This window comes from Tribolium castaneum, chromosome 10, assembly GCF_031307605.1.
Source record: "Tribolium castaneum strain GA2 chromosome 10, icTriCast1.1, whole genome shotgun sequence".
NCBI lineage: Eukaryota > Metazoa > Arthropoda > Insecta > Coleoptera > Tenebrionidae > Tribolium > Tribolium castaneum.
The window spans coordinates 3,875,335-3,903,106 of NC_087403.1; the positions used below are offsets into that span (position 1 = coordinate 3,875,335).

The window sequence follows — 27,772 nt, forward strand, 5'->3', positions numbered from 1 at the left end:
TTCGAGTTATGAATTTTTTTTTAGTAAATAAAATTTTTCACTATAGATATTGCCTATCTTAATTTTTAGCAAAAAAATTTAAAAGTTTACATCTCCCTAAAAGATGGTTTTATACGCAAAATGATCCGCTGAATTCAATGGAACAAACCGCATTGCTCTACGACTCTTAGTTTTTGAGTTATGAATTTTTTTTGGTGAATAAAATTTTCCACTATAGATATTGCCTATCTTAATTTTTAGCAAAAATCTTTAAAAGTTTACATCCCGCTAAAAGATGTTTTTTTACGCAAAATGAGCCGCTGAATTCAATGGAACAAACCGCATTGCTCTACGACTTTTAGTTTTTGAGTTATGAATTTTTTTTGGTGAATAAAATTTTCCACTATAGATATTGCATATCTTAATTTTTAGCAAAAAACTTTAAAAGTTCACATCTCGTTAAAAGATGGTTTTATACGCAAAATGAGCCGCTGAATTCAATGGAACAAACCGCATTGCTCTACGACTTCTAGTTTTAGAGTTATGAATTTTTTTTGGTGAATAAAATTTTCCACTATAGATATTGCCTATCTGAATTTTTAGCAAAAAACTTTAAAAGTTTACATTTCGCTAAAAAATGGTTTTATACGCAAAATGAGCCGCTGAATTCAATGGAATAAACCGCATTGCTTTACGACTTTTAGTTTTCGAGTTATGAATTTTTTTTGGTGAATAAAATTTTCCACTATAGATATTGCATATCTTAATTTTTAGCAAAAAACTTTAAAAGTTCACATCTCGTTAAAAGATGGTTTTATACGCAAAATGAGCCGCTGAATTCAATGGAACAAACCGCATTGCTCTACGACTCTTAGTTTTTGAGTTATGAATTTTTTTTGGTGAATAAAATTTTCCACTATAGATATTGCCTATCTTAATTTTTAGCAAAAATCTTTAAAAGTTTACATCCCGCTAAAAGATGGTTTTTTACGCAAAATGAGCCGCTGAATTCAATGGAACAAACCGCATTGCTCTACGACTTTTAGTTTTTGAGTTATGAATTTTTTTTGGTGAATAAAATTTTCCACTATAGATATTGCATATCTTAATTTTTAGCAAAAAACTTTAAAAGTTCACATCTCGTTAAAAGATGGTTTTATACGCAAAATGAGCCGCTGAATTCAATGGAACAAACCGCATTGCTCTACGACTTTTAGTTTTTGAGTTATGAATTTTTTTTAGTGAACAAAATTTTCCACTATAGATATTGCATATCTTAATTTTTAGCAAAAAACTTTAAAAGTTCACATCTCGTTAAAAGATGGTTTTATACGCAAAATGAGCCGCTGAATTCAATGGAACAAACCGCATTGCTCTACGACTTTTAGTTTTTGAGTTATGAATTTTTTTTGATGAATAAAATTTTCCACTATAGGAAATACCTATCTTAATTTTTAGCAAAAAACTTTAAAAGTTCACATCTCGTTAAAAGATGGTTTTATACGCAAAATAAACCACTGAATTCAATGGAACAAACCGCATTGCTCTACGACTTTTAATTTTCGAGTTATGAATTTTTTTTTAGTAAATAAAATTTTTCACTATAGATATTGCCTATCTTAATTTTTAGCAAAAAAATTTAAAAGTTTACATCTCCCTAAAAGATGGTTTTATACGCAAAATGATCCGCTGAATTCAATGGAACAAACCGCATTGCTCTACGACTCTTAGTTTTTGAGTTATGAATTTTTTTTGGTGAATAAAATTTTCCACTATAGATATTGCCTATCTTAATTTTTAGCAAAAATCTTTAAAAGTTTACATCCCGCTAAAAGATGTTTTTTTACGCAAAATGAACCGCTGAATTCAATGGAACAAACCGCATTGCTCTACGACTTTTAGTTTTTGAGTTATGAATTTTTTTTGGTGAATAAAATTTTCCACTATAGATATTGCATATCTTAATTTTTAGCAAAAAACTTTAAAAGTTCACATCTCGTTAAAAGATGGTTTTATACGCAAAATGAGCCGCTGAATTCAATGGAACAAACCGCATTGCTCTACGACTTTTAGTTTTTGAGTTATGAATTTTTTTTGATGAATAAAATTTTCCACTATAGGAAATACCTATCTTAATTTTTAGCAAAAAACTTTAAAAGTTCACATTTTGTTAAAAGATGGTTTTATACGCAAAATAAACCACTGAATTCAATGGAATAAACCGCATTGCTCTACGACTTTTAATTTTCGAGTTATGAATTTTTTTTTAGTAAATAAAATTTTTCACTATAGATATTGCCTATCTTAATTTTTAGCAAAAAAATTTAAAAGTTTACATCTCCCTAAAAGATGGTTTTATACGCAAAATGAACCGCTGAATTCAATGGAACAAAGTGCATTGCTCTACGACTTTTAGTGGTTTTTTATGATTTTTTTTGTGTAAAACTTTAATCGCCTCTGTATTCGGAACTATTTTAAAAAGTGGAACTGTTTTAATCCAAACCTATGCAAAATAATCCGGGGAACTGATTGGCATCGAGAAAACTGCCAAATTCCGAATAGTTTTTTAATTATGAATTTTTTAAAATTTGACCAATTTTTGCTTTTATTTGCAATTTTCTCGAAAACTATTAGTCGGAGAACAATGATCTTTTTTTGAAAAAATTGATTATTAAAAGAGCTTTCCAACGATAATATACTTCATAGGATTATCTCTAAAAGTTCCGGCGCTATTGCTCGATAAATGTTCCGAGTACCCGGAATCGACCAAAATCGCGACAAAAATTGGAAAAATCAGACATAAAAAAATCATATGGCCTTTTTTGGACTTTTAACAATTCGAGTAGGTTGTAAAGGCATAAAAAACTCCATAAAACTTTGCTAGAGTGAGGTAAAAAAAACATTTTTTGATTTCTTGAAGGTGTGTTTTATTACCAGTAAAACACAATACAAAGGTCATAACCTCGATATTACCCAGATTGTGCGATGAACATTTGAGACACGCTTGCGTCAAGTGATTTCAACGAGAAAATACATCATCTTTATTTTATTGAGTTTCCGACAATATTTTTTCCAATGAAAAAACATCTCCAAAGGTTCAACAACCCAACCGCGCTACTGAAAAAATCACTGAAACAATACGGCCTTCAATCACAGACAAATTTTACGTTAAATCAGTTGGAAAACTGCCAAAAATTGTTGTGACTAGGAAATTAAAAAATAGACGTGATAATTTTATTACGTGCTAAGTTGTCGAAAATTGGACCTACCTGACGAAATACATTGTAGGTGGTGTCAGTATCGTAAAAGGAAACTTCGTTGCCTCCCTGAAGAACGATTACGGATTTTTCTGATTTTGGACGAATGCGTTCCACCAAACGGCTTCGGTTTAGAGCAAACAATTCCACTGGCACCTCCAAAGTCCCGGGACCCATCCATAATTTTCCACTTAACAAAATTTATTAAAACACAATAAAATAAATTCAAAAATTATTATAAAATTTATTTTAAGTTACCAAAAACAGGATAAAACAATATCGAAGTCATGAAATGAGGTTGATGTAAATAATATATTGTCATTATGTGTTTGTATGACGCTTTAAAGGTAAGACCTATTGATCTAAACGATAGTTACGACGTTCTGACATGAGTCAGAGGTAATTTCGGGCCATTCTAGAAACCAAAAACAAGAGGATCGTAGATCAATAACCCAGACTTAACTGAGGTATTCAACTTTGTCAATCTATTTCCAATGTGTAGGTCAATTGTTGACTGTTTACAAGCTTTAATTTTAGAAATGTTTATGAGGAAAAATCCATTTGTTGTTGGAGCTGATAATACCCAATTACTAGCATTATGGAAAATAATGACGGAATAAGGACGGAAGCAACACAAATACCGAGAAAAAAGACGTTGTGTTGTCCTTGGCAATGTTCGTTTGCTTATTATAAATTCACTTTATAGTGTGATTCATGTTTTGTCGGCTTTTAAAAAATCGCCCAGATTCCGTTTTCTGTCTAGTGTTTATCGGACTTATTAGCAACAATGAAGTTAGAAATAATCGAGAAAAGGAGCAGTGTCAGCAAAAGGCAACAAGATGGAAAAAGACGCCGAACATATCATGTCCAAGTCAGCGAACTGAAACATGGCGCGAACAAGGAAGAAGAAACAGGTGGATGAACTCCATTCCACCAATGCAGACCGCTGAGAAATCGCCGAGTTGTGTTTACGGCGACAAAAAGTGCAAACCGCCATTGCCAAATCAAAACATATTAATTAGCCATTCGTGCCCAAATTCCCCCTGAAATAAACTTGGAAAAACACCCAAGTGAACGACCGAAATAACATAACGCAACCCCAGCCTGCTACAATGAAAAAGAGGAAACATCGGCCGAACTTTGCTTTCTGAACACTTGGCACCGAGGCGTGCGATTTTCAAGTTCATTATTCTAAACATATCTAACGAATAAAAATTTGTTTTAACACATAGACTACGAAAATAAACATTGGATCGATTTTCGCGAAATTCCCAAAACCAAGGCTCGATTCTTTTTCTGTTTATGCGCGCTTGAGAATTCCCGCAAGCACGTCATATTGAAAGTCTATTACCATCTTATCAACAAATCGACTGGCGTTTTATCTTTGCAGCGTTGCGTAAGAGGCGAAATTAATGGCAATAACAAATACACGATTGGCGTCGATTTGTTGGCCCAACTATTAACAGTATCAAATGAATACAACCTTTCTGATATTTGTTGTACTTTTTTGTTTACACTCGAGATAACAAAATGAATAATCTTCTATTTTGATCAAGCACTGGCATGTGGCAAGGTCAGCCGTACTTACGTACGTTGATTTTTTATTTTTTGGTCCTTCTACGGCCCCAGTGTCCATAAACCACTCAGTTCATTATGCAACAATGCTGCAGGCCACAGGAAATTAAGAAAAATAGACCGTAATTAAACTGCCAGTTCGTTTAACTGCTTCCCCAAAAATAATAATTGTGTGTACAAAGGTGCAAATATTTCCATCATCTCATATCTCCTAATTTCCTCAAATGAACATTTAATTTTTTTAAGACAGTAAATGTTTTTCTACTCGTGGGTGTTTAATGGAACTCATCCAATAACAATGTCAGCTCTAATTCAACCATTATTTAAATAAAAACGAACGCCGCACCCACGTGGTGCGCCTAAATTTAGTTTTAAAGTTTACTAAACTTTCTCCGAAAAAATCTATCAAAATATATAAAACTACAAGAAATGTTGATGTTTCGGTAAAATACTTTTAATTTCAAAACAGAAATATAGAAACGTTTGATTTTTCCTTCCTGTAAAAACACCACATAAAACTGTACCGACCCCAGAATAATTTTATTCACAAACTTGTAACACACATATTCTGTAGCTCAGTTATTTTTGATATTTTGTAGATAAGTCGCATTTCAAAAAAATATTAAAATATAAAATATAAAATATAAAACATAAAATATAAAATATAAAATATAAAATATAAAATATAAAATATAAAATATAAAATATAAAATATAAAATATAAAATATAAAATATAAAATATAAAATATAAAATATAAAATATAAAATATAAAATATAAAATATAAAATATAAAATATAAAATATAAAATATAAAACATAAAATATAAAATATAAAATATAAAATATAAAATATAAAATATAAAATATAAAATATAAAACATAAAATATAAAATATAAAATATAAAATAAATATAAAATATATAAAATATAAAATATAAAATATAAAATATAAAATATAAAATATAAAATATAAAATATAAAATATAAAATATAAAATATAAAATATAAAATATAAAATATAAAATATAAAATATAAAATATAAAATATAAAATATAAAATATAAAATATAAAATATAAAATATAAAATATAAAATATAAAATATAAAATATAAAATATAAAATATAAAATATAAAATATAAAATATAAAATATAAAATATAAAATATAAAATATAAAATATAAAATATAAAATATAAAATATAAAATATAAAATATAAAATATAAAATATAAAATATAAAATATAAAATATAAAATATAAAATATAAAATATAAAATATAAAATATAAAATATAAAATATAAAATATAAAATATAAAATATAAAATATAAAATATAAAATATAAAATATAAAATATAAAATATAAAATATAAAATTTAAATAATTTACTATTGTTTTGCCAGAAAACCCACTTTTCCAGTTTTATTCTGGGGTCAGAAGTGATTTTTGTTTGTTTTCAAGTAAAAAAGTGCGTCATACACTTGGTGCAAATGAGCGACACAAACAAAAACAAAGTATCGTGCTGTGGTTAAAAATATGATTTTCCGTTCGCATTTTTCAGATTTGTCGAAATTATCCTAAATGATGACGGTTAACCTCGTTTCGTATGTTTTTATTTTGGCAGCGACATAAAGAACTTTCAGAAAAATCACCTGGGCGTCAACGTGACGGAAAAATCGTACTAATGTATGATGTTTAGCACCATGTAAGATAATGAGATAAATCGCTGGCTTCCTCAATAGAGAAGTCAAACATCCTTAAATAAATCGAGACAGAGTCGTTTGCGACACTAACATCACGTGTTATTATTTTTAAAGGTAATGCAATGTTTATTTGCGTATTTTGAGCGCTATGTCCTTCATGCAACTACCGATGTATTTCGAAAATTCAACTTTCTAAAAATGCAAACGCGTATTTTTAGATCTGGACAAAAAATCTATTCCATCTTGAAACGTTCATTGACGCTAAATTCGCCAAGGTTATCGTGGCGAACGCAGAAATTCGCCAAAGATGAAAAGAGGAACGCGGCATGGATGGGGCACATTTAGGCCGTTTCAAAATCGCATTGTCTCGCCAAAAGTATATTTAAAACCAGACCGTTACATAACTTGAAATTGATCTCATTTAGACCAGCAAAGTGGCACACTGTCACCTATTATTTTTACAAACTAAGTATTCGTGCTGCTTGGAAATTGTGCAATAAATAGATACATTTGTATTTGGCTGTCCTGACGTCAATGAAAGAGTGTCAGACGAGTCGGCGGCTCACGAAACTTGGCGCTGCTCATTAATGGCATGACATTAATTTTGCCCTTCGGTGTACCCTTAATGACACATTTTCTGGCAAATCGATTCTGTGGAAAATGGTTGAACGACCTTTGCCAAGAAAGGCAACACGACTATAAATACAGTCGCCTCAAACAAGTGTCAACATTACACCAACGGCCATAAATCGTAGGAAAATTCGCCAGTGGTGCATCATTTAAGAAAAAATTAGATCACGTGACGTCCGCCGTGTTAAATAACCATCAGTGTTATGTAAATAATAATGGCATAGTCATGAAAGTCGACGAACCGTGAATGCCTTCTAGACGGTAAACGTCCGCCATTGGGAAGCAACTCACCGTTCATTTTATTACCTATTAGGTAAACATGCAGGTACCTGAAAAAATCCAACTGCTCAACAGTGAGCGCTTGCAGATAAATTCTGCATCCGTGCTGTTGTTGTAAACAAATGTGACCTCCTAAACTGAATATTTATATGAAATAACATCGGAATAAAAACAAGATGAGCCAACAATCAAAACAATGCCATCAGCTGACGTCAAAATTCACCCAAAATTTTTTGCCGACCAGAGGGTGAAAGTTTCACGATTTTACAGCAGTTCTTTCTACTTGGAAGATTATCCCGGATATCCGCAATTAAATGCATTAGAATGTTTTTCTGAAAGCACGCATTTACCGCAAACTACACACAATTTAAAGTGCAAAAATCCCAATATTACAAAATTGTTTGATAAATGATAACAGTCGGTGATAGTGAGGTGACGAACAACTCCCACGTCGGAATATGATCAATTGATCATTCACCATCAAAAAACTACAGGTCAACAGACTCAACTAATGTTAAAGTAGCCCACACACGGATTTTTTGCCTATTATTTAATCCAAAGAAGAAATTTCCGTTTCCAAATTTCTAGACCACAAGTTAATTTTCCGGAAACCCGACACCACTTCCGCCTCTGGTCTTGAGTTTTCCTTTACGTAATCATAAAAACATAAATATTGTTTTAATATTCTGAACAATAAACCGGATGATAACACAAAAACAATGTGTAATAATATAATGAATTAAATCCAAGTATGCGTCTTTTCGTTATTAATTAGCGAAAGAATGAACGTTACTTCAACTAATAAACTTCGATTACGGTACTTTTTAATTTTTGAGACGTGCACAAGAAATTTCCTGTTATTTATCCCATTTGCTAGACATTTTTAACTGGATAATAATGTAACAATAATCACATATTAGAAAGGACAAACCACACGTGATTTATTCATGCTTTCTTTTTGATTTACAAAAATACTCATCAATTGTTTAATAAACCTAATTGTGACTGATCCGTGCACAAAAGTAGCACATATTAACTATTATCAAAGTTAGAACTTTACCAATACCTACAACAAAAGTATGTACGTGTAGGTATATATTAACGTACATAATTTGATAATTTTGAATACTGACCTCAATTTCGTAAAGAGAACTTCGCTATCGATTCAGAACAATCATTAATTAAAAACCTGCCTACATACATTCGGATATTCTGCTCAACATTCGACTCAATATTTTTCGAATAATTTTCCTCCTTTAGTAAAGTAATTTTTAATTTTAAAGCTATCTCTCGATTATCAATAAAAAGTAGACCAAAGTTCAAGAGTACCTATTACAGAATTGAAACAGGAATGAGAAAAACTCGAATTATTTTGTGTCTTGGGTCCCAAATAAAAAAATATAAAAAATAAAAAACTTTTACAGTCAGATTTTGATCATTGGAAATATTTCATCTGTGTTGCGGATGACTTTATTCACTTATTTAATAAGTGTCCACTAAGTTGTGCAACATGTATTTCCAAGTGAGTCAGTGTTGTGACTAAACGAAAAAGTGAGCAGTTTCAGCAGTGAGCTGAAAAAGTTTGGGCAAAATCATTATGTGGAATAAGCAGATGGAATGTTGTTTGTACACAGATGGAATTCCTCCGTTGTTGAATAATCAATTGCTAGAAAATACGTTATTTGGCTCATAGCATGACTCTAAAGCCATCAAATCTATAATTACGCTAAAAATAGCGCTCATTCCTGGAAAAGTTTGTCAACTATTTTTGTTCTTATCGATCGACAATGCGGGGTTGGTCTAATTTCGTCGCGACTTTCTTATTTGAAAACTAAACGCTAATTCAGTCGTAAACAAGACAATAAAATTTAAAGTTCAGAAAAATTTCCTTGAACTCGGTCATGGACCAATGACATTATGTACCTACTCATATGAATACCTACCTACCTTCCTCTGCCTATACATAATTCTACATTATCAATCGATTGAGGAAAAAAACTCATAACGACCCCTTTCGAATTTTTTCGAATAATTAATTATTAACACCAAAATGACACGGCTGATTACTTTCGATGTTTTGCGTGCAGTTTCGTCCGCAAAATAATTAGATAATCCAACCGGAAGCGCCCCAAAACGGGAAATCTTACGTCATATATTAATTTGTATTAAACTTAAACTTGGACAAATTTCCAGTAACAGAATAAATGTCGTTTCCGGTTAACCCGAAGGTCACAGTACTGTTCACTCCAAGTGTTCAGATCCACTAGAATAAATCAAAATGTTCACCTTAAGTCATTGTCTTGTTAAGTTTTTTGAAATTCTTCTAATCGGAGAATATTTTACTAAATGCAAAAATCATCAACGATGTTCATGGACGTAAAAGGAATAACCGGAAAACTAGTGACCTTTAACCTACGAATCCCAAGCCGTCTGGTGTCCACTATTCATTAAAACTGTTGATATTCACTGTTTGTTCAGAACAAGGATATTTTGGCGTTCGATAAGTGGCAAGAATGTTTGTTTTGGTTTTGCGTTCATGCTCAAGTCAAAACTGGGAGCAATTACAACTAAATACATAAACAGCAAAAAAATAACTCGAGTGTTTCAGTGAACATTAAACGGAAGTCGGTTGCATATTGCGTGATGCAAACACACAAGACCAAAAACGAAAGCATGAATGACAGTGAAGCAATGCTCGCCTACTCTACCGTATGACTAATAATAACACCTCGAATAACACTTATGTAAATCGGTAGATTTGCATGTTTTCTAAAAGATAAGGACGCCCGCAATGAAGGGAAATTCCCTTAAATATTTCTGTTGAAATTTCGATTGTTTACCCAAACGGGGAGCCTTATCAGTTTATTAGGTGATCAGTGGACGATAAATGGGCAAAATACTACGTATATACTAGTATAAAATTCAGAGAAACTTACTCAGTTCGCACAGACATGGTAATTTTCGTCGAGTCTCTACCTTGACGCCAGTAACTACGTTATCAAATTACTTTTACTGGAAAAATAACGAGCCCTCCAAACTGATATTAAACTGTTATCTCAAGTTTCGACTCAATAAATCGATTATTAAAACAAAGATAAACTAATTCTCCAATTATTGCACCTTTGTTTACAACAACAAAGAACAGTGAAACTGCAGAAAATGATGAAATACTTTATTGCAGTTATCTTATTTACTCTAGCATGAATGTTAAAAACAAAGCGTTGACGTCTATTTTGAAAGCATTGCAGATCTAAATGTTATACTTTACAATCGCCGTGCACCCTGAATTCCGAAATCCACCTATAAATTGTTTTACATACTTAGTACAATCATCAATTCATTCATATCACCAGAAAAAACAAAACAAACCGGGATGACGGCAGGTAAAATTTGACAAATCTAAATTACAAAAAATTATTAAAGGTCAAAGTTTCCATAATAAATTTGTGTGTAAATGTTACCATAATTTAAAGAAAAATCCACAAGCAAGGATTGCAAACAAAGACAATATTTATGGAACGCACAAGAATTACTTGAAGCTTTGTTACGCTTTTTGAAATTCAGAATTTTAACAAACGATACTGTGACAATTTTTGAAAATACGTCACGTTATTCTGGGTTATTTTTAAGTAAAGTTTCAGTGCCGTGGCGAAGCACTGTCATGATGACTCTACAGATCAAACAATCATTGTATTTTTTGTTTACTTCTTATTAGAAAAACAACTGCTTGCGTCGACAATTACAAGTAGGAAGAAAACTGTCCCTCGTTAATTAGTACGTTTTCCATTGTTACTAAGATCTTTTCACTGAATCATTTCATTTTTATTACACATTAAAAATATCACATACTATTGTGCCCATAAAAAGTGCAAAAATGTTGATAAGTGTACAACAATTGCATTAATAAAAGGCAATAATAATTCCACAGTTTTGGATAAGAAAATCATTTCTGGAATGTAGTAGGAAATACCGTTTACGCATCGGGATGCTAAGAAAATCTTGAATCATCAAACGCGGCGCCTGTTGTATGGTGTATGTAAACTTCGTAAGATTTTACGAATGTTCCAGAATTATATCAATTACGACAAAACTATTCGAAAAAGTAAAACTATTTTAATCCTTTCCTACGCAAAATGATCCGAGAAATCGATTGGCAACAAGAAAATCGCCAAATTCCCAATAGTTTTTTGGTTGTGAATTTTTTTTAATTTTACCTATTTTTGCTTTTATTTGCAATTTTCTCGAAAACTATTAGTCGGACAACAATAGTCTTTTTTGAAAAAGATAGATAATTAAAAGGGCTTTCCAACTATAATAAACTTCATAGGGTTATCTCTAATAGTTCCAGAGTTATTAATGGATAAATGTCCCGGGTATCCGGATTCAACCAAAATCGCGACAAAAATAGGAAAAATCAAACATCAAGAAATCAAACAAATGGACTTTTTTTAGACTTCTAACAACTCTAGAGGATTGTTAAGACAAACAAAAGTGCATAAAACAGTGCTAGAGTGAAATTAAAATTTTTTTTTTCATTTTTATGAAGGTATTTGCCTTGACCATTAATTTTTTTTTTAATTTTCTCAACTACGGCTAAACTATTCGAAAAAGTAGAGTTATTTTCATCCTCACCAATGCAAAATGATCCGGGGAATCGATTGGCGTCGAGAAAACTGCCAAATTCCCAATAGTTTTTTAGTTATGAATTTTTTAAAATTTGACCAATTTTTGCTTTTATTTGCAATTTTCTCCAAAACTATTAGTCGAAGAACAATGATCTTTTTTGAAAAAAATAGATTATCAAAAGAAGTTTCCAACGATAATATACTTCATAGGGTTATCTCTAATAGTTCCGGAGTTATTGCTCGATAAATGTCCCGGGTACCCGGAATCAACCAAAATCGCAACAAAAATTGGAAAAATCAAACATCAAGACATCAAACAAATGGATTTTTTTTAGACTTCTAACAACTCTAGCGGATTGTTAAGACAAATAAAAGTCCATAAAACTTTGCTAGAGTAAAATTAAAAAAAAATTTTTTTTTCATTTTTATGAAGGTATTTGCCTTGGCCATTAATTTTTTTTTAAATTTTCTCAATTACGGCTACACTATTCGAAAAAGTAGAACTATTTTCATCCTCACCAATGCAAAATGATCCGGGGAATCGATTGGCGTCGAGAAAACTGCCAAATTCCTAATAGTTTTTTAGTTATGAATTTTTTTAAATTTGACCAATTTTTGCTTTTATTTGCAATTTTCTCCAAAACTATTAGTCGAAGAACAATGATCTTTTTTGAAAAAAATAGATTATCAAAAGAAGTTTCCAACGATAATGTACTTCATAGGGTTATCTCTAATAGTTCCGGAGTTATTGCTCGATAAATGTCCCGGGTACCCGGAATCAACCAAAATCGCAACAAAAATTGGAAAAATCAAACATCAAGAAATCAAACAAATGGATTTTTTTTAGACTTCTAACAACTCTAGCGGATTGTTAAGACAAATAAAAGTCCATAAAACTTTGCTAGAGTGAAATTAAAAAAAATTTTTTTTTCATTTTTATGAAGGTATTTTGCCTTGGCCATTAATTTTTTTTTTAATTTTCTCAATTACGGCTACACTATTCGAAAAAGTGGAACTATTTTCATCCTCACCAATGCAAAATGATTCGGGGAATCGATTGGCGTCGAGAAAACTGCCAAATTCCCAATAGTTTTTTAGTTATGAATTTTTTAAAATTTGACCAATTTTTGCTTTTATTTCCAATTTTCTCCAAAACTATTAGTCGGAGAACAATGATCTTTTTTGAAAAAAATAAATTATTAAAAGAGCTTTCCAACGATAATATACTTCATAGGGTTATCTCTAATAGTTCCGGAGCTATTGCTCGATAAATGTTACAAGTACCCAGAATCGACAAAAATCGCGACAAAAATTGAAAAAATCAAACATCAAAAAAACGAACAAATGGACTTTTTTAGACTTTTAACAACTCTGGTGGGTTGTTAAAACTTATAAAAGTCCATAAAACTTTGCTAGAGTGAAATTATTTTTTTTTTCATTTTTATGAAGGTAAGTGCCTTGACACAAGCAATAAAACCTCATTACAATTGTGATAATCATTTTGGAACATGATATTTTCACAAAAAATTCTTTCCAACAAAAAACACATCGAAAAGTAAACAAAATCTTGTGATTAATTCATAAAAGTACATATTATTGAACAAAGTAGGTCGTTGCGTATCTATCTGTTGCTCAGTACTTGAAAAAAGAAAAACTAGATTCCAACAAAATTAACTGAAGCAAAGCTGTTATTGGCAGATCTGACCTAGTTTTAACCCGACAAGTGACAGGTAATATTTGTTAGCACAGTGTTCAATATTATGTATTTTTCCATTTTAATCCAATACAAAAGCACGGCCTCTCGATCTTTTTCTTAGGGGGTGGTCAAATTAAACCGCCTGTTGTATTTACGTTAATATCTAAATAAACCACATCGTCTCAATGCCCTTTACAGAACTATTATGAAAAGATTACTACCACGTGGTGACAATTTATCTCAAGGATAAGAAAAGTTGATAATATATTCACAAACCTATTTGTGCGGCGCAGCTTAGGTCACACGTGTATAAAAGGCAACAAAATGTTAATTAGAACAATACGACCTAATATAATAGTTTCCTGTTTGTTATTAAAATTGGGTGCATACTTCTAATTCCCAACATCATTTTTTGGTATTTGCCGAATGTAATGCGATTTTTTCACGAAACGGACACAACAAAACGCAAAATTGTTCTGTTGTTTTTTTAAATGACAACCGACATTTCTGTTTACTGCTCTAGAAAGTACATATTTATCTTTCTGGTAGTAAGATAAAAATTAAAAATATAAAATTAAATTTAGAAAAGAAGTAAAAATAAAATATTTAATTTGAAGATGTATGTAGGTGAAGTATTATGGGCTTTTTGTTGTAAGTAAATGATTAGAATTTTGTTTTTTGCATTGTTTATAATTCTTGTAATTTAAAATTATACATATGATGTCTGAAAGACTTTATTCTCTTATTTCATAAATGCGTATAGCACATTAAGAAGCGCACCTAATAGCATATTTACTTTCTGAGCTCTATTCATAACAAAGATGAGTTTTGTGCGTTACTTTTGGTTCAGTCTGTATAGTGGAACGATAGCTCTTAATAGGGCCAATTTTGAATGATGTAACGTGCTTTGTCTCTTTCTTCTCGGTATTTGATATGGCTTTATATCATACTGCAACTGTTAACCGTTTTAATGGGTTCTTTGTTTCTCGACTTTTTGATGAAACAAAATTTAATTTAGTAGGCCGAGATAATTAACTAAGCTACACATTTATTACGTTATTATTCTTTTTACACGTGGGTATGGTCACCCCAAGGTTAACGTAGCAAAATCACTTGCACTTAGCTTTTTGCAATAAAATTTTATCTGTGTTTTCTAGGTTTACTTTGTAATAAAAAACATGCTTGATTATAATGTTTATTTTCGACATTATAATACATGAATGCCATAGGCATCAAAAAATATTTTAATACAAATTATTGCGATTGTAACAAAAACGTACATTCATAATCATAACATAATTTTACCGCATATGTCTAGGATACAAACGCCCCAGAAAAATGTGATAAAACAATTCAATTAAATAACTACATAGTAACTGACAATTAGTGGAAAACAATTAAAAAAAAATAAGTCGTCTATTCTTATAAACCCATGTTGTCCAGTAAACTAACGTAAAGAACACAGTCAAAAAAAATCAAATGCATCTACCGGGTGAATATAAAAATCACAATTTCCCATTTGAGTTAAGAATTTATGCATAACAACTATATCACAAGAACAGCAATAGAATCAGTTCAATCTAGCATTTTTGGATAAGACAAAAAATACTTGAAATGCGGTTCTGATGAAACGAAATGAACACGGCATGTGCAATATAAATAAAGGTCAGTGTATGAATAAAAATCCGAACTGTACTTTATACACATACTAAAATTAAAATCGCATCCGAAAAATAATTTTCATTTGTGATTTTAACTACACCTCGTCTCCCCCATGCTTCTTTTGCGAAATTTGATATAAATATTCAGAACGAGGGAGGTTATTTTACAATCACAGATATGGAGTAACAGATAAGAGTTCGAAACTAATTAACACTACCTAATGTCCGGTAATTAAGCGTAATACAGCATTTTGTAAAAAATTCAGATTCTCTCTTAAGCGTATAATACTAAGAGACAAAAACGGAAAACGGGACTAGTCTCTGCGTGTCCCCGAACGAAATGTGTGCTTCTTACGTCTCTTTGGCTCGGACTGTACTCTCGCTGACGCAATTTCTCACAAACAACACTCACAAAGGAACATTTAAGGACAAAATAAATAAACGTAAATCAATGAATTTAGCTCTCCTGGGAGTACAGTCGCAGGACGGGGCTGCTCTCCTCGTCGGACTCGTAGAAGTACCGCTGCTTGGGGGTGAGCCCCAGCTGCACCCTGCGGACCGCCTCGTTCACCAGACTGCCGTCCCGGAGCAGCTTCTGCAGCAGCTCGTAGGGGTCCTCCTGCGCCTCCTGGTGCAGCCGCCGCTTGCTCCTCCGCAGGCACTGCTCGCAGGCCGCGGGGCCCGCGCAGCACTCCTTCCCCGGGAGGCGGTACGGCGACGCTCGCGACGACTTCCGCGACAGGTGGCTGCAGGGCAGCGCCTTCATCGTCATCGTCGTCGCCGACAGCCGCAGGTTCTCCTTGATCTCCAGCACCAGGCCCTCCACGTCCTTCGAGCTGATGTTGAACTCCGGGCCCCGCACCGGGTTCATCGTGCCCACGGCGGTGCGCATATCGGCGGAAGGCATCTCGGGCATCCAACACCCAGCACCACTCACTTCAGCGATGCAACTTTGCTTTGTTTGTAAATAAACCACCACCACACGAGTGACAACAATTCGCAACGACCTCTCTCTACGACGCTCTCAAATCGACTGAGAGCGCCATTTCGTGGCACTAAACCAACCTCGTTAACTGTTGTTTGGGTGCGCAACCGAAAACTAGTACCATGTAAACAATCGCTTTTTGCGCCCAAATTACGCGCAAAAACCGACCGTTTTCGCACCTTGGGGCGTCCAGTGGTCGGGTCGCGGCCGTGGGGCGCAAACCAGCCCCAGGAGTTGGCGCGCAAAAGGCCCACAATTATGTAAACATTTCAGGACATCGGCGTAGGAAAAACGAATCAAGGTTACGTTACGTCTACATTCAAGGAACGTAGAATGGCAGAATGACGTCACAGGAGTGGGGATGGGTTTACTATTTATTTACAATAATTTTGATGATGGACGGACGGGGAAAAGGGGGAATTTAAGCATGAGTGACAAACCAACGAAATTATTGTTTATCGTGTTAAATACGTTGTTTGGTATTTTTAACAATCAAGCAGGCCGATAAATTGCTGGTAGATTTGTTTTCCCGCCTGCTACCGCCAAATATTGATTACTTTGCTAATTTTGAATTCATAAACAAGTCGGCCGGGAGGAAGGAAGTATTGAGTAATAAAATCATCCGAATTTGGATCTAGTGACAGGATTTTTCCGATCAATTCAAATGTTTTTTTTTTGTAATTTGTAACGAACGCAAGCCACTCTTTTTTTAATTCGCGCTTCAAGCTAGTCTTAACGGCAATGATATTTAATAAAATCGCAATAGTTCGCTATAACGGACTTTAATTATGATTGTTTCTTAATTTCAAATTTCAAATTTCGTCGTAGCAGTTGTCTATATCTTTGTAAAAAGCGAATAATTTAAAAAATACAGCTACCGACCATTTCATTATTTTTATTATAAACACATTTAACGTAATTAAAATGTTTGATCTCACGTTATCTTTTATTACTTTTATATTATAAATAAAAATGTTGTTGTAAACACTCATCCTAAATACTAGTTTTTACTTAATTACTAGGTCCACAGGCTTTATTTATAAAACAATAATTATCAACAAAACAAATGCGTAATTATGACTGTATACAGCCAGACCAAAAGTAACATACAAAATTATTATCTTTGTTATCGAAACAACCAGCGAACAAGTCAATTTTATTTTTTTAAATGCTAGATTTTGAGTTTATAGTGACATTTATAATATCACACGTTTTTGAAATTGTTTTTCCATAATTTATATTTATATTATGACATCTAAACGCAAAAAATTAACAAAAAAACTCATAAAATAAAGGAAGAACAAAAAGATAAAGCTCCGTGCATGTGTAATACTGTCTATAACTGTTATTATAAATTTTATATTTTTTGTTTTTTTCCTTTTTTTGGCTTTATTTATTAAATTTTGTTAACAAATTTTTGTGATGAAAAATCACAAACCCATGATAAAAATTAAAAAACAATTGGTCGTATAATTCTTAGTCAACAATAAATGAAAAATAAATAAAATATTTCAAAACTTGCAAAAATTATTTATTGCTCAACCAATAATGTTTATAAGTAATAAAATTGCAAATGGTAATGATGGAAAAACGCTAATTGAAGTGTTTTTGGAGCGACATCTTACAGTTCGTAACGTAAGTTTGGCCAGGTGGGCAGGGGGCGCCAGTGTCACTTATTAGATAATCACCTGATAATTTCAGGTTTCTGTTTTGTATTTTTGCCGTTGATTAGCAAATCACAATGAATAGACTAATTTATAAATGTAATCGAATTGTAAATTGTACCCGCAGAACAGTAATGAAGCTACCCATGTCTTGGAATTAACCCAAAATGCCTGTTTTAGCTCAATCAGACGAGTGTCCGAATGCACTCTGAAAATGTAGTAATCACCGAAGGAGAAATTAGGGACATCCTTCAGAAGAAGTTTCCGCAGTCACAAGCAATTAAAGTTGAGGATGTATCAGGGGGCTGTGGTGCTATGTTTAACATCTACATCGAAAGCAACGATTTTAAAGGACTGTCGATACCTAAGCAACATCGGAGTGTGTACGACACTCTAAAGGAACAAATTAAAAATATACACGGGCTGCACCTCGAAACGAAAATTCCTAGTTAAAACGTGTTGTTATACAGCTGCAAATAAATCGTAGTTTGTTTCCCAAGTGTGTTTGATTGACATAACCTCAAATTTTTGACACCCACTTGCCATCATGACAGTTAATTGTATTTTTTTAAAGACACGTAGTAACAAGAAAAAGTTTAAAACTTACCATTTGGCACCTGACATTTTGTAGAGTTGTTTTCTCCCAAAGCAGAACACAAATAACAGCTGTGGTCAATTTACAAACAGTTGAGAGGGGACGTGATACCTTCTCCTTTTGCACAGACCACTTGTTTTTGATAACAGCAATTATCTGCGATTGTATTACTATTTAAAAAAGAATTAGAATTTTTGTGGAAAATTCGTAATGGATTAATTAAATCTAATGGAACACAAAATTATTGTTTGAAAAAGTATCAACTTTTTGATAGTTTGGGGGTTGCGGGCGATTTTATTAAAAAACAATTGGTCGTTTTGTAAGTTTTTTATTGAAAAAGGTAAATAAATTTATACAAACTAGCCCTAAGTTAGAAACAAATTTGCGTTATTATTAGGTGGTTCAATGCCACCTTTCCTCACTGTTTTATCACTGAAATACCGATCAAAGAAATATGTGAAACTGGGTTTAATTACAAAACAATTACAATTTAAACTACAATGGAAAACATCAAAATATTTAAAATTAGTTTTTAATAATTACATTGGTGCAATCACTGTTGACACACTCTTAAAGTTCAGTCTTTTCCGCTTTAGGATTTCCCTTTCTGTCATAACCCTTAAGCTCAGATGTGGCATGTTTAGCGATGTATTTGACGAAATCGTCAACTTCCCGTCCACCCTGAAAAACACGCATTAAATGACACTCCAGAAACCCGAATAAAAACTTTACCTCATAACGGACTGGACTGTCTTTTGAATCCTTGGCGGCCCAATAAAGAGTCGGGAAACCGCGAACATCAAACGGTTGCGGAACATCATTAGCCGTTGCGTCCATTTTAACAATTGCCACATCCTCGTTTTTCATTTTTTCACCGAGCTCGTCAAAGACAGGGGCAAGCTTCTTACAGTGAGTACACCAAGGGGCGTAGAACTCGATCAGAGTGTCTTTGCCGTTATTAAGCACAACTTCATCAAAGTTTTTCGCTACGGCGACTGTTACGGGGCCGTCGTTGTTCTCAGGGATGGGCTCGCTCTTCAGATAAGGCTCCAGCTTTCCGGCAAGCAGGTCTTGCACGAAGCTGTCCAAGGCCTCAATACTACAAATTTAAAAACATAACACTGACTTGTTTGTTTTTTTGTAGTGAAATTTTGATCAATTTTATTATTATTATTATTATTAGAAGGGCGATCGAGCAGAGGGTTATACCCTGTATTGCCCGCGCTACGTTAATGATGGCATTACAAGTGGGAATTTGTTTTAGTAAAGCAAAAATTAAGAGTTTTTTCAATAGCAATCAAAAAAAGATCGATTTTTTGGAGACTTTTATCAATATCTATCATTTACAGTTTTTTAAATAATTGCAAAAAAATTATTTCAGCTTATTATTTTCATTTTTAATCGAATAAACTTTAGAAAAACACGATAAAGTTGCGTTATTAATTAAAGAAACGTTCCAATTGTCCACGATTTTCATTCAAGAACTCCAAAAAGTTGAAAAACTGAGTTATAAAAATAAATAAAAATATATAATCATCTACATAAAAAACTGTTTAACGAGAATTTTAAAACAATAAAGTTGAAATTAAAAAAAACTATTTGGACAGAAAATGTCTTAATAACATGTCACAATACAAATCTTGTGATAAAACATATTCTAAACTAAAATAAACTTTTAAATAACTTTTTTATTTATGTCTTTTGTTATTAAGTGTTTAAATTGTATTTTAGTTTGTAACGAATTTAATATTAACATGTTTTAATCTTAAGTAAATCTACTTGCAACATGTTCTTTGCCTAATGTTTTTTTTCGGAATAAATCCAATAAAGTTCTTTTATGAATATTTTTTCAAATGCAAACCTGGCAATCTTCGTGTAATCTCCTCCAAAAATAAAAAAATATCTTTAAAGCTATAAAATCGGTTTAAAAAGATAACAAAAAATCGACGTAAAGAAGAAAAATTGTCATCTGACTACACTTACGAGAAGGGATCCTTCATGATGAACTTTTGGTTTTTGGCATCTCTGGCTAAAACAACAGGTTTATCCTCCTTGACATAGTCAATACCGTATTCGTTTAATTCGTATTGGAAGTCATCTTTAGCGCTGACAGCAAAATTGATCTTATCCTTGTGTTGTTTGGCAACTTTCAAAACCCTGTTACGCCAGTAGTTCGTGCCTTTGGGATTTTTAACGTAATCAACACCGTAATAAGCAACCACTAGAGGATTCTGGAAGTCATTCCTGTTATCAGATTTGCGATGTCCCACCAAGCCATGGCTAAAGAAACAACAATTACAAAAATGCGAGAAAAATCGGCGAAAACGTACTAGTTTTTGTTAATAAAGTCCTGTATTTCCCCAGTGACGGCCCCTCCACTGTAGACCACGCTGTCATCTTCAAACTTGTTGTGCAAGTGTTGGGGACGGAATAGCACAATGCCGTCACTAACGCCTTGCTTTTCCAGCACGGGCTTGTAGGTGGAATGCGCAAACCTGACCTTTTCCCTCAATTTATCGGCGAGTTTGAGAAAAGCGGTCTTGAGATCGGACTCCTTCTCGAAGAAGCCCACAACGGAGACATCGTTCTCGGCCTTGAGGAACTTCTCAAGGTCCTGGACGCTGGTCAGCTCCTTGGAGCTGGGGCCCACTTGCGCCTTCATGTACTTGACAATGCCCCCGGCCTCGCGCGGGCCCCCATACTCCTGCGAGAACTCCCCGTTGCGGAAGATCTTCAAGGTGGGGTAGCCGCTGACCCCGTGCTTGTTGCAAGTCTCTTTCCCTGCCTCGGTACAGTCAACTTTGACCAGAGCAATCGGGGGGTCGTTGCGGATCAAGTCCTCTGCGGCTTTCGCGTACTCGGGCTTCAGTTTCTTACAGTGGCCGCACCTAACAGTTTGGGTTATTTGAAAGGCTTGGGAAAATAGTTAGTAGTTACCAAGGGGCATAAAACATGACGAGTGCAGTTTCATGTTCGGCAACTCGGCTCTCAAAATCGCTGTCACTAAACTCCAAAACGTCCTCTTCTTTCGCAAAACACGCACAGTAGAGAAGACACAACACGAATATTTTTTGCAAAAACATTTTTATTTAAATATTATACAGTTATTACTAAAAGTTAGTTTTCGCCGGCACAACCTTCCGTACAATGCTTGCTGACAATTACGTGGCTGCGGACTGCGCAAGTTCCGCATTTTAAGCGTTGTCGCTCGCTGATTGGCTGCGCCGACCGCCGACTGGATTTAATTCAAACAAAATAATTTACAGGACAATTAAACACAAAAAAATTACTTAAGAAGTGCTTGTTTCACTTGCAAAAAGGACGTATCTTCAAGGAGGCTTGAATCAACAGTGGTTAAATCCTCGTCTAGAATTTTCGTTTGAGTATCTGTTTCAGTCTTGGTCCGTTTTTCGTGTTCTGCAACTGTTGATTCTGGCACGTATTTCTGGAGACTGGATGGCAAAACAACGTCCTTTTGGACGTAGGTGATAACTTTACGCGGTGGTTTGTAGACAGCGACTGGTAAATCAACATTACGGTCTTTGTTGTGTAAAACACTTTCGCCTGCTGTTGTTAGTAGTGCTGTTGGTTTTGCCACCACATTTTGTTTGGTGAAAGAACAGGGGCTGTTCTTGATGTAAACCGCAACAGGGCTCATTGTGTTGGTGAAACATTTTGGTTGCATTCTTGGTATTCTTGAATTTTGAGGAGTTCTGCTCTTAACTGGATTCAGAGGCATTTTGAAGGGATCATTGTTCTTTTTAATGTAGTCTGCTACTGGACTCTGAATGTGGGAAAACTTGGTAGGTTGGAAGAGTTTCTTCTTTGAGGATGGTAAGTTGGATTTTGGGTTTGTTTCATGAGAAGGGGTGGTAAAGGGTGTGGAATTTTGAGAAGTTAGATCTCCTGGGAAAACATAGCCAAGGCCGTGCTTCAGAGCCATTTCCATCTCCTCAAGTGTGTCATTGAATTCAAGGGAATCATTTTGGCCACTCTCACTTGAAGTAGGTTTTTCTTCGCTTTCTTCACTCTCATGGAAAGAATTCACTTGATCAGAATTAAACGATTCTTGCAAAGACTGTTCTTTTTCTTCTAAATTACATGATGTTAATGCTTCTCTTATTACGGCCTCAGTTTGTTTTTGTTCAGTTTTTACGAAAATGGGTTCTTCTACAAATACGTCACTTACAGAATCATTAACACTTTCATCACTGATCACAATAACATCGTTACTATCACTTTTTGCATAACTCCATTTATCTGAGATTTCTTCAATTAAGGAATCACTGCTTATCGAATTTTCACGATTTTCCGCACAACTTTCTTCATTTTGGATTTCCTGAATGGAATCATCTGAGTCCACAGAAAAAATATCGTCTGGATCTGGCGACAGTAAAGCTGAATTTTCCACCAAACTCTCGCAAAAGTCGTTCAAATCGGGCTGTTCTCGATTATGTCTCAATATCTCTCCAAGTGTATCACGTTTGACTGTATCAACAGTTGTAGTGTAGGTGCAATTCGTACATTCATCAGTGTTTTCACTATCAATGACTTTAGAAACCTGCTCTAGAAACGCTTCAACTTTATTCGTGCTTTGTTCAGGTGTGTAATATTCAGAGTTTTCAGAATGGACGCTCTTTTCGTCATTTTGCTGCACTTGATTGACTAAAATACTTGAAGCAAATGTGTAATAAATCCCCCTAAAAAAAACAACTTTTTCTACTACAAAAAAAAACACAAGCCAGAGCTTACGAGTCGGTTTCTCTGCATTTAATTTTTCTGGGTGACCTGGCTAGTTCTTTCTTGATTTCTCTTAAAGTCAGAGGCCCGCATGCAATTTCATCATCACTGCTAAAGGAAGCATTTTCCATTTTATTAACTTTGAGCTAGCAGCAGCACAAATAACGAACTTCCAGCAATTCAAACACAAATTTGTCAGTTCCCAGACTAGAGGGCGCTTCGGCACAAACGCAACAAAATGAAAGTCACCAAAAGAATTTTAATTGATCAATAAACAGGAAATAATTTAATAATTAATTATTTTATTGGTCATAACTGACTTTTTTTAATAGAAAAGCTAACAGAAAAAAAATAAAAAAGTCTTTTATTCCCTAATCCCCAGATACTAACCCCCTGCCCCACCTAAAATTATTTCAAAATATAACAAAAGTGTTTCGGAAACAATAAAAAAATCAGTAAAAATTATTAACTATTGTTTCAATAGTCAAAATGTGAAATTTTCAGCTAATAATATTTTAATGATACCCTTAGGCCATTAAGCGTCATTTTTTACAAAGAAATAATGAAAATCCTAATGTTTATGGAGAATTTTCAAATTCCCGTATAAACTCCAACAAATGATCCGTGCTAGAGTTGCTATGGTAATGGTTAAATATCTTTTTAATTATTAACTTTAGGCATTTAGAACTTTATGTTTTTAGTTAAACAACTTAATAATAATTTTTGAGAAGCAATTTTTTTCTATACGTTCCTAACTGCAATGCGTTAATCAAAAAAATATAGTTTTTTATTGAAAAAAAAAACAACATAAATTTGTATTGTAGTTCTTTTCCGAAACACCCCATGAGTCAGGGCGTTAGTATCTACAGCTTACGGAAAAAGTATTACTTATAATAAACTTATAATAGGTAAATAATAAACTTTACTTACTTGCTGGAACACCCAGTATGATACGGTTGGATGAAATTATATTGAAATAAAATAATTATTTTTATGAATAATGAACTATTTTTCTAAAAATAAAACATCTGATTGGCAACCAGTAATACTAGACTACGTGGAAAATTGCATGATTATTGACGTCAGGAATTAATTTCTTATTTATGGGGACGTGCCTTTTTATAATTTATGATGCTATCCAATTACCCTAAGACAAACGAATGTAATTTTGCACATATTTAAATGTTTTCAAAAGCTTTATTTTTTGGATTATTACACATTGAATTAATGACTGATTTAGTGGTTATTGATTAATGAATTAACGATAATATATAGCTGTAAATAAAAGACAGGTATGGGTATTTATTTTTTGGTTTCATAAGTAAGGCGGTGGGGATAGTTTTCAAGTTTCTTGTTGCTGTTGTCAACAAAATGGCGGATGAGCGCGTCTTCTTTAAAGGGATTGGTTGCGACGGTCAAGGATCAAGCGGTTTAAAATGGCGGGTTATAAAAAAACGCCTGGTACATTGGACGTCTTTTATTAAATGTTGTAATAAATTTGCAGTTGCTTTTTAAAATAATACTTTCGTTTTTACATAAATACATTAAAATAAATAAATAAGGAAAATCCAATGCTTTGTAATTTGTAAGAATTTTTCACATTTGAAAACAATGTCGACTAGAAAGCTGAATACACTAACTCATGTCCAGACACCATCTTATTAACTTAGCAATATAAGCATTTCACTGGTACCTTTGGCAAACAAGATATACTTACTTACTCAAAATTATGTCATTGCTTATAAGTGATGAATCACGTATGATTAGAATGTTGCGGATGCAAGGGGTTTACAACTCCTTTTCCATCTTGATGATTTCGGAAATGCCATCGTACATCTCCTTGACAGCATCGAATTCAGTGAGGCCCATGCGTCTCTTGTTGGAAATATCGTAAACGCCGCCCTCAGCCTCGGTGTGTTCGCCGCGAGTTCCACGCACTTGCAGATTGAATTTGGCAGCGACTTCGTCCAACTTGGCCTTGTTGGCGGCCAGTTTGGGAACTTTGATGTGAACGGAGGCACGAACAGTTGTCCCAAGGTTGGTGGGGCAGAAAGTGAGGAACCCGAACCTGTCGCTGTGCGAGAAGGGGAGTCGCTTCTCGATATCGTTGACCCCCGTCACCAATCGACGGTAGACCTGCCCCAGGTCGCCCCCCATCTGCATGGAGATGATCCTCAAGTGATCCTCTTCGTTGCACCAGACCAGGAAGGTCTTGGCGTCGTTGTGGAAAATACCACGGCCGGTGGGCCAGAAGCGGCACGCGTTGGCCGCCTGCAGGAAGCGGTCGCCTTCCTTGAACAGGAAGTGGTCGTCGATCAGCTTCTGCTGCACCTCCTTGCTCATGCCAGTCAGGGGGTAGAAGGTGCCCTTGAGCTCGCCCTCGAGCCCCGACAGAGTCGACGACACCTTCTGCTCCATCTCCTTGTACTGCTCCTCGGTCAGGCAAGGGTTGAAGGGGTAGCCCTCCAGGGAGCGGCCGCAGCGCACACGGGTGGACACGACGAACTCGCCGGCAGGGTCCAGGTTGCCGAAGGCGTTCACATCGCCCCAGTCCTTGGGGGGGTGCTTGTCAGTCTTCTTGAAACCGCCATGGTAGTCTTCGATGATGGGGTCGAACAAGTCGGCAAACACGGAATAGGAGTCAGCGTCAGGGGCGTAAATACCAATTCCAGAATCGTGGTTTTCCAAACCTGGCATTTAGACAATTGTTAATAACAACACACAATAATCATTGAATGGATCTACCAGACTGGATCACATCGAGAAGAGTGGAGCCGAAGGAAGTCTTCTTGGTCTTCAGCTTGTCGAACAACTCCCTGGTCAAGTATTTCTTCAAAAGGGACTTGGAGTCAGAAGCTTCCAGTTTTTTGAAACCGGCTTCCAGTTTCTCCAAAACTGCGGCGTCAACCATGGTGGATTTTCTACAAAGGAGTGCCGTCAGTAAAGTAATTAACTCGCGGCATTAATGGAGTGATTGGAGTTGATGAATGAGTTGATAGTGCAAGGAGTCATAGTTGCGTACTTGAGCAGGTATCGCGCTGACACGGAACAAGACAAGACACAAAGCTTCCATAGAAATCCAGAGGCACCGGTCGGTGCTATTGACCCATGCATGACATCAACAGGATACGAATAGTACAAACCCCGATTCATCCTCTTTCGGTTTTTTAGTATTTTCCTTAGAAGCGCACCCTCCCATTTTTTCAATCTAGCTAAATGAATATACACTCTAGTGACACTACAACTAAATGGATGGACCCGCAACTATACGGCATGGGGTTTGGGACGACGCCCTTTCAACAATAAGGCGTTCAAGCGTCTTCAGGTCGTCGTACAGCCACCGTGCGCTTCCCGCTCTGAGCTCTGACTGAACTTCCAGCATTGAATAGACGGGGCGCAGTTTTAACAGATCGATAAACGCATATCTATGCGTACAGACGACCAATCCAATTGCGTGTCTCTAATAATTGTCCCGACTTGACCACCCGTAAGATACTACCCCTATCTGACGTCGAAATCGACTCTTCGACACACTCGAACAAACAGCAACAATGAACGCCCGAAACCGGCGCATCCACCATTTCTGCCGCAGACCTCGACATTAACAGCAACCCGCAAAACCGAGTATATGTGCCATTAAAACAATATCTACATGCTACTCAGCCCATCTGCACCCGACCTAGCCAATATTAATCATAATTTAATCCAATTCTCACTAAATAAAAACGTGCGAGATTAGCGCCGGAAGCCCTATTTGACTCATTCAATCGATAACCTTGTATTTTGTGTTGCATAACTGGGGTGAATCAAATCATTTCGTATTCACTTTAAGCTGAATACGTTAGTATTCTAACGTAATTAATTGTTTAAATTAAAACGAAAAAATTATTTGGTTCGAATCGTTTCGAACGGCTTGGGCGACGTGAGTCACTAATAAAAATTAAGTGGTTAAGTAGTTTTATTGAATAATTGACAAAACGGTCGGAGCAGCGCGTCCGGTTGAACCGTAGAACGCCCAAATGTTATGTAATACCGAAAAACCGACCGGACGTTCGGAACTTTAGGCTCGGTTTATTTAAAGTTAACTGGGAAATAAATTTTGTGGGCCGCACAAGTGTGAGTGTGTGTCTAAGTATCGCGGATTTAATGCTAGAGATTAAGGGCTCACCTTTAGTCGAAAGTCTGGCTTGAAACACACTCTCTGAAGAATGAACCGACTATGAGTTTATGAGTAGGAACCCGTTGTAGAAGAGGTCTTGGTGTCAACCCCACCACCCCAATGACGTCAGGTTTACAGAATTACATTGAACCAATCGTTGGCTTTAACGTATTCTTGCCCGACCTACCACTTTAAATTTTCGATAGTGAACTTGAAAATTTGA

The 27,772-nt window shown here is 34.6% G+C and overlaps 4 protein-coding genes across 7 annotated transcripts in view; all 4 read right to left on the reverse strand.

The window, feature by feature from the left end:
* The window catches only part of LOC660234 (xaa-Pro dipeptidase), a 33,669-nt gene extending 14,849 nt beyond the window's left edge, over positions 1-18,820 (reverse strand). The window contains exons 1-2 of one of the 2 annotated variants that reach the window (XM_008195210.3): positions 18,663-18,820; positions 3,249-3,426 (exon numbers count right to left, since the gene is read on the reverse strand). In XM_008195210.3, coding sequence (XP_008193432.2) covers positions 3,249-3,426; positions 18,663-18,679 — 195 coding nt within the window. In that variant the 5' untranslated portion in view covers positions 18,680-18,820. Of the gene's footprint in view, positions 1-3,248; positions 3,427-10,360; positions 10,517-18,662 lie in introns of those variants that run through there. The other variant, XM_966483.5, reaches the window with a different exon arrangement.
* LOC107399299 (uncharacterized) lies at positions 14,928-16,633 on the reverse strand. Its single transcript, XM_015985492.2, has one exon. The coding sequence runs from the start codon at positions 16,320-16,322 to the stop codon at positions 15,864-15,866; it is 459 nt and encodes a 152-aa protein (XP_015840978.1). The 5' UTR covers positions 16,323-16,633; the 3' UTR covers positions 14,928-15,863.
* Positions 18,821-18,962: 142 nt separating the features above from the next.
* On the reverse strand, positions 18,963-23,608 carry ERp60 (Endoplasmic reticulum p60). 2 transcript variants are annotated; one of them, XM_966592.4, is made up of 6 exons: positions 23,403-23,561; positions 21,588-23,350; positions 20,981-21,538; positions 20,634-20,930; positions 19,383-19,749; positions 18,963-19,331 (listed from the first exon to the last, which is right to left on the reverse strand). In XM_966592.4, exons 2-6 carry the CDS (start codon positions 21,731-21,733, stop codon positions 19,221-19,223), a joined length of 1,479 nt encoding a protein of 492 aa, XP_971685.2. In that variant the 5' UTR covers positions 21,734-23,350; positions 23,403-23,561; the 3' UTR covers positions 18,963-19,220. The 2 variants fall into 2 exon arrangements, with proteins under 2 accessions (XP_971685.2, XP_008193434.2); XM_008195212.3 differs by lacking the exons at positions 18,963-19,331; positions 19,383-19,749; positions 20,634-20,930; positions 20,981-21,538 and having other exon boundaries at positions 21,863-23,350; positions 23,403-23,608.
* A 1,244-nt stretch (positions 23,609-24,852) lies between these two features.
* LOC660479 (arginine kinase) lies at positions 24,853-27,719 on the reverse strand. 2 transcript variants are annotated; one of them, XM_966707.5, is made up of 3 exons: positions 27,559-27,719; positions 26,136-26,311; positions 24,853-26,080 (listed from the first exon to the last, which is right to left on the reverse strand). In XM_966707.5, exons 2-3 carry the CDS (start codon positions 26,299-26,301, stop codon positions 25,179-25,181), a joined length of 1,068 nt encoding a protein of 355 aa, XP_971800.2. In that variant the 5' UTR covers positions 26,302-26,311; positions 27,559-27,719; the 3' UTR covers positions 24,853-25,178. The 2 variants fall into 2 exon arrangements, with proteins under 2 accessions (XP_971800.2, XP_008193435.1); XM_008195213.3 differs by lacking the exon at positions 27,559-27,719 and adding an exon at positions 26,534-26,730.
* Between the last annotated feature and the right edge of the window lie 53 nt (positions 27,720-27,772).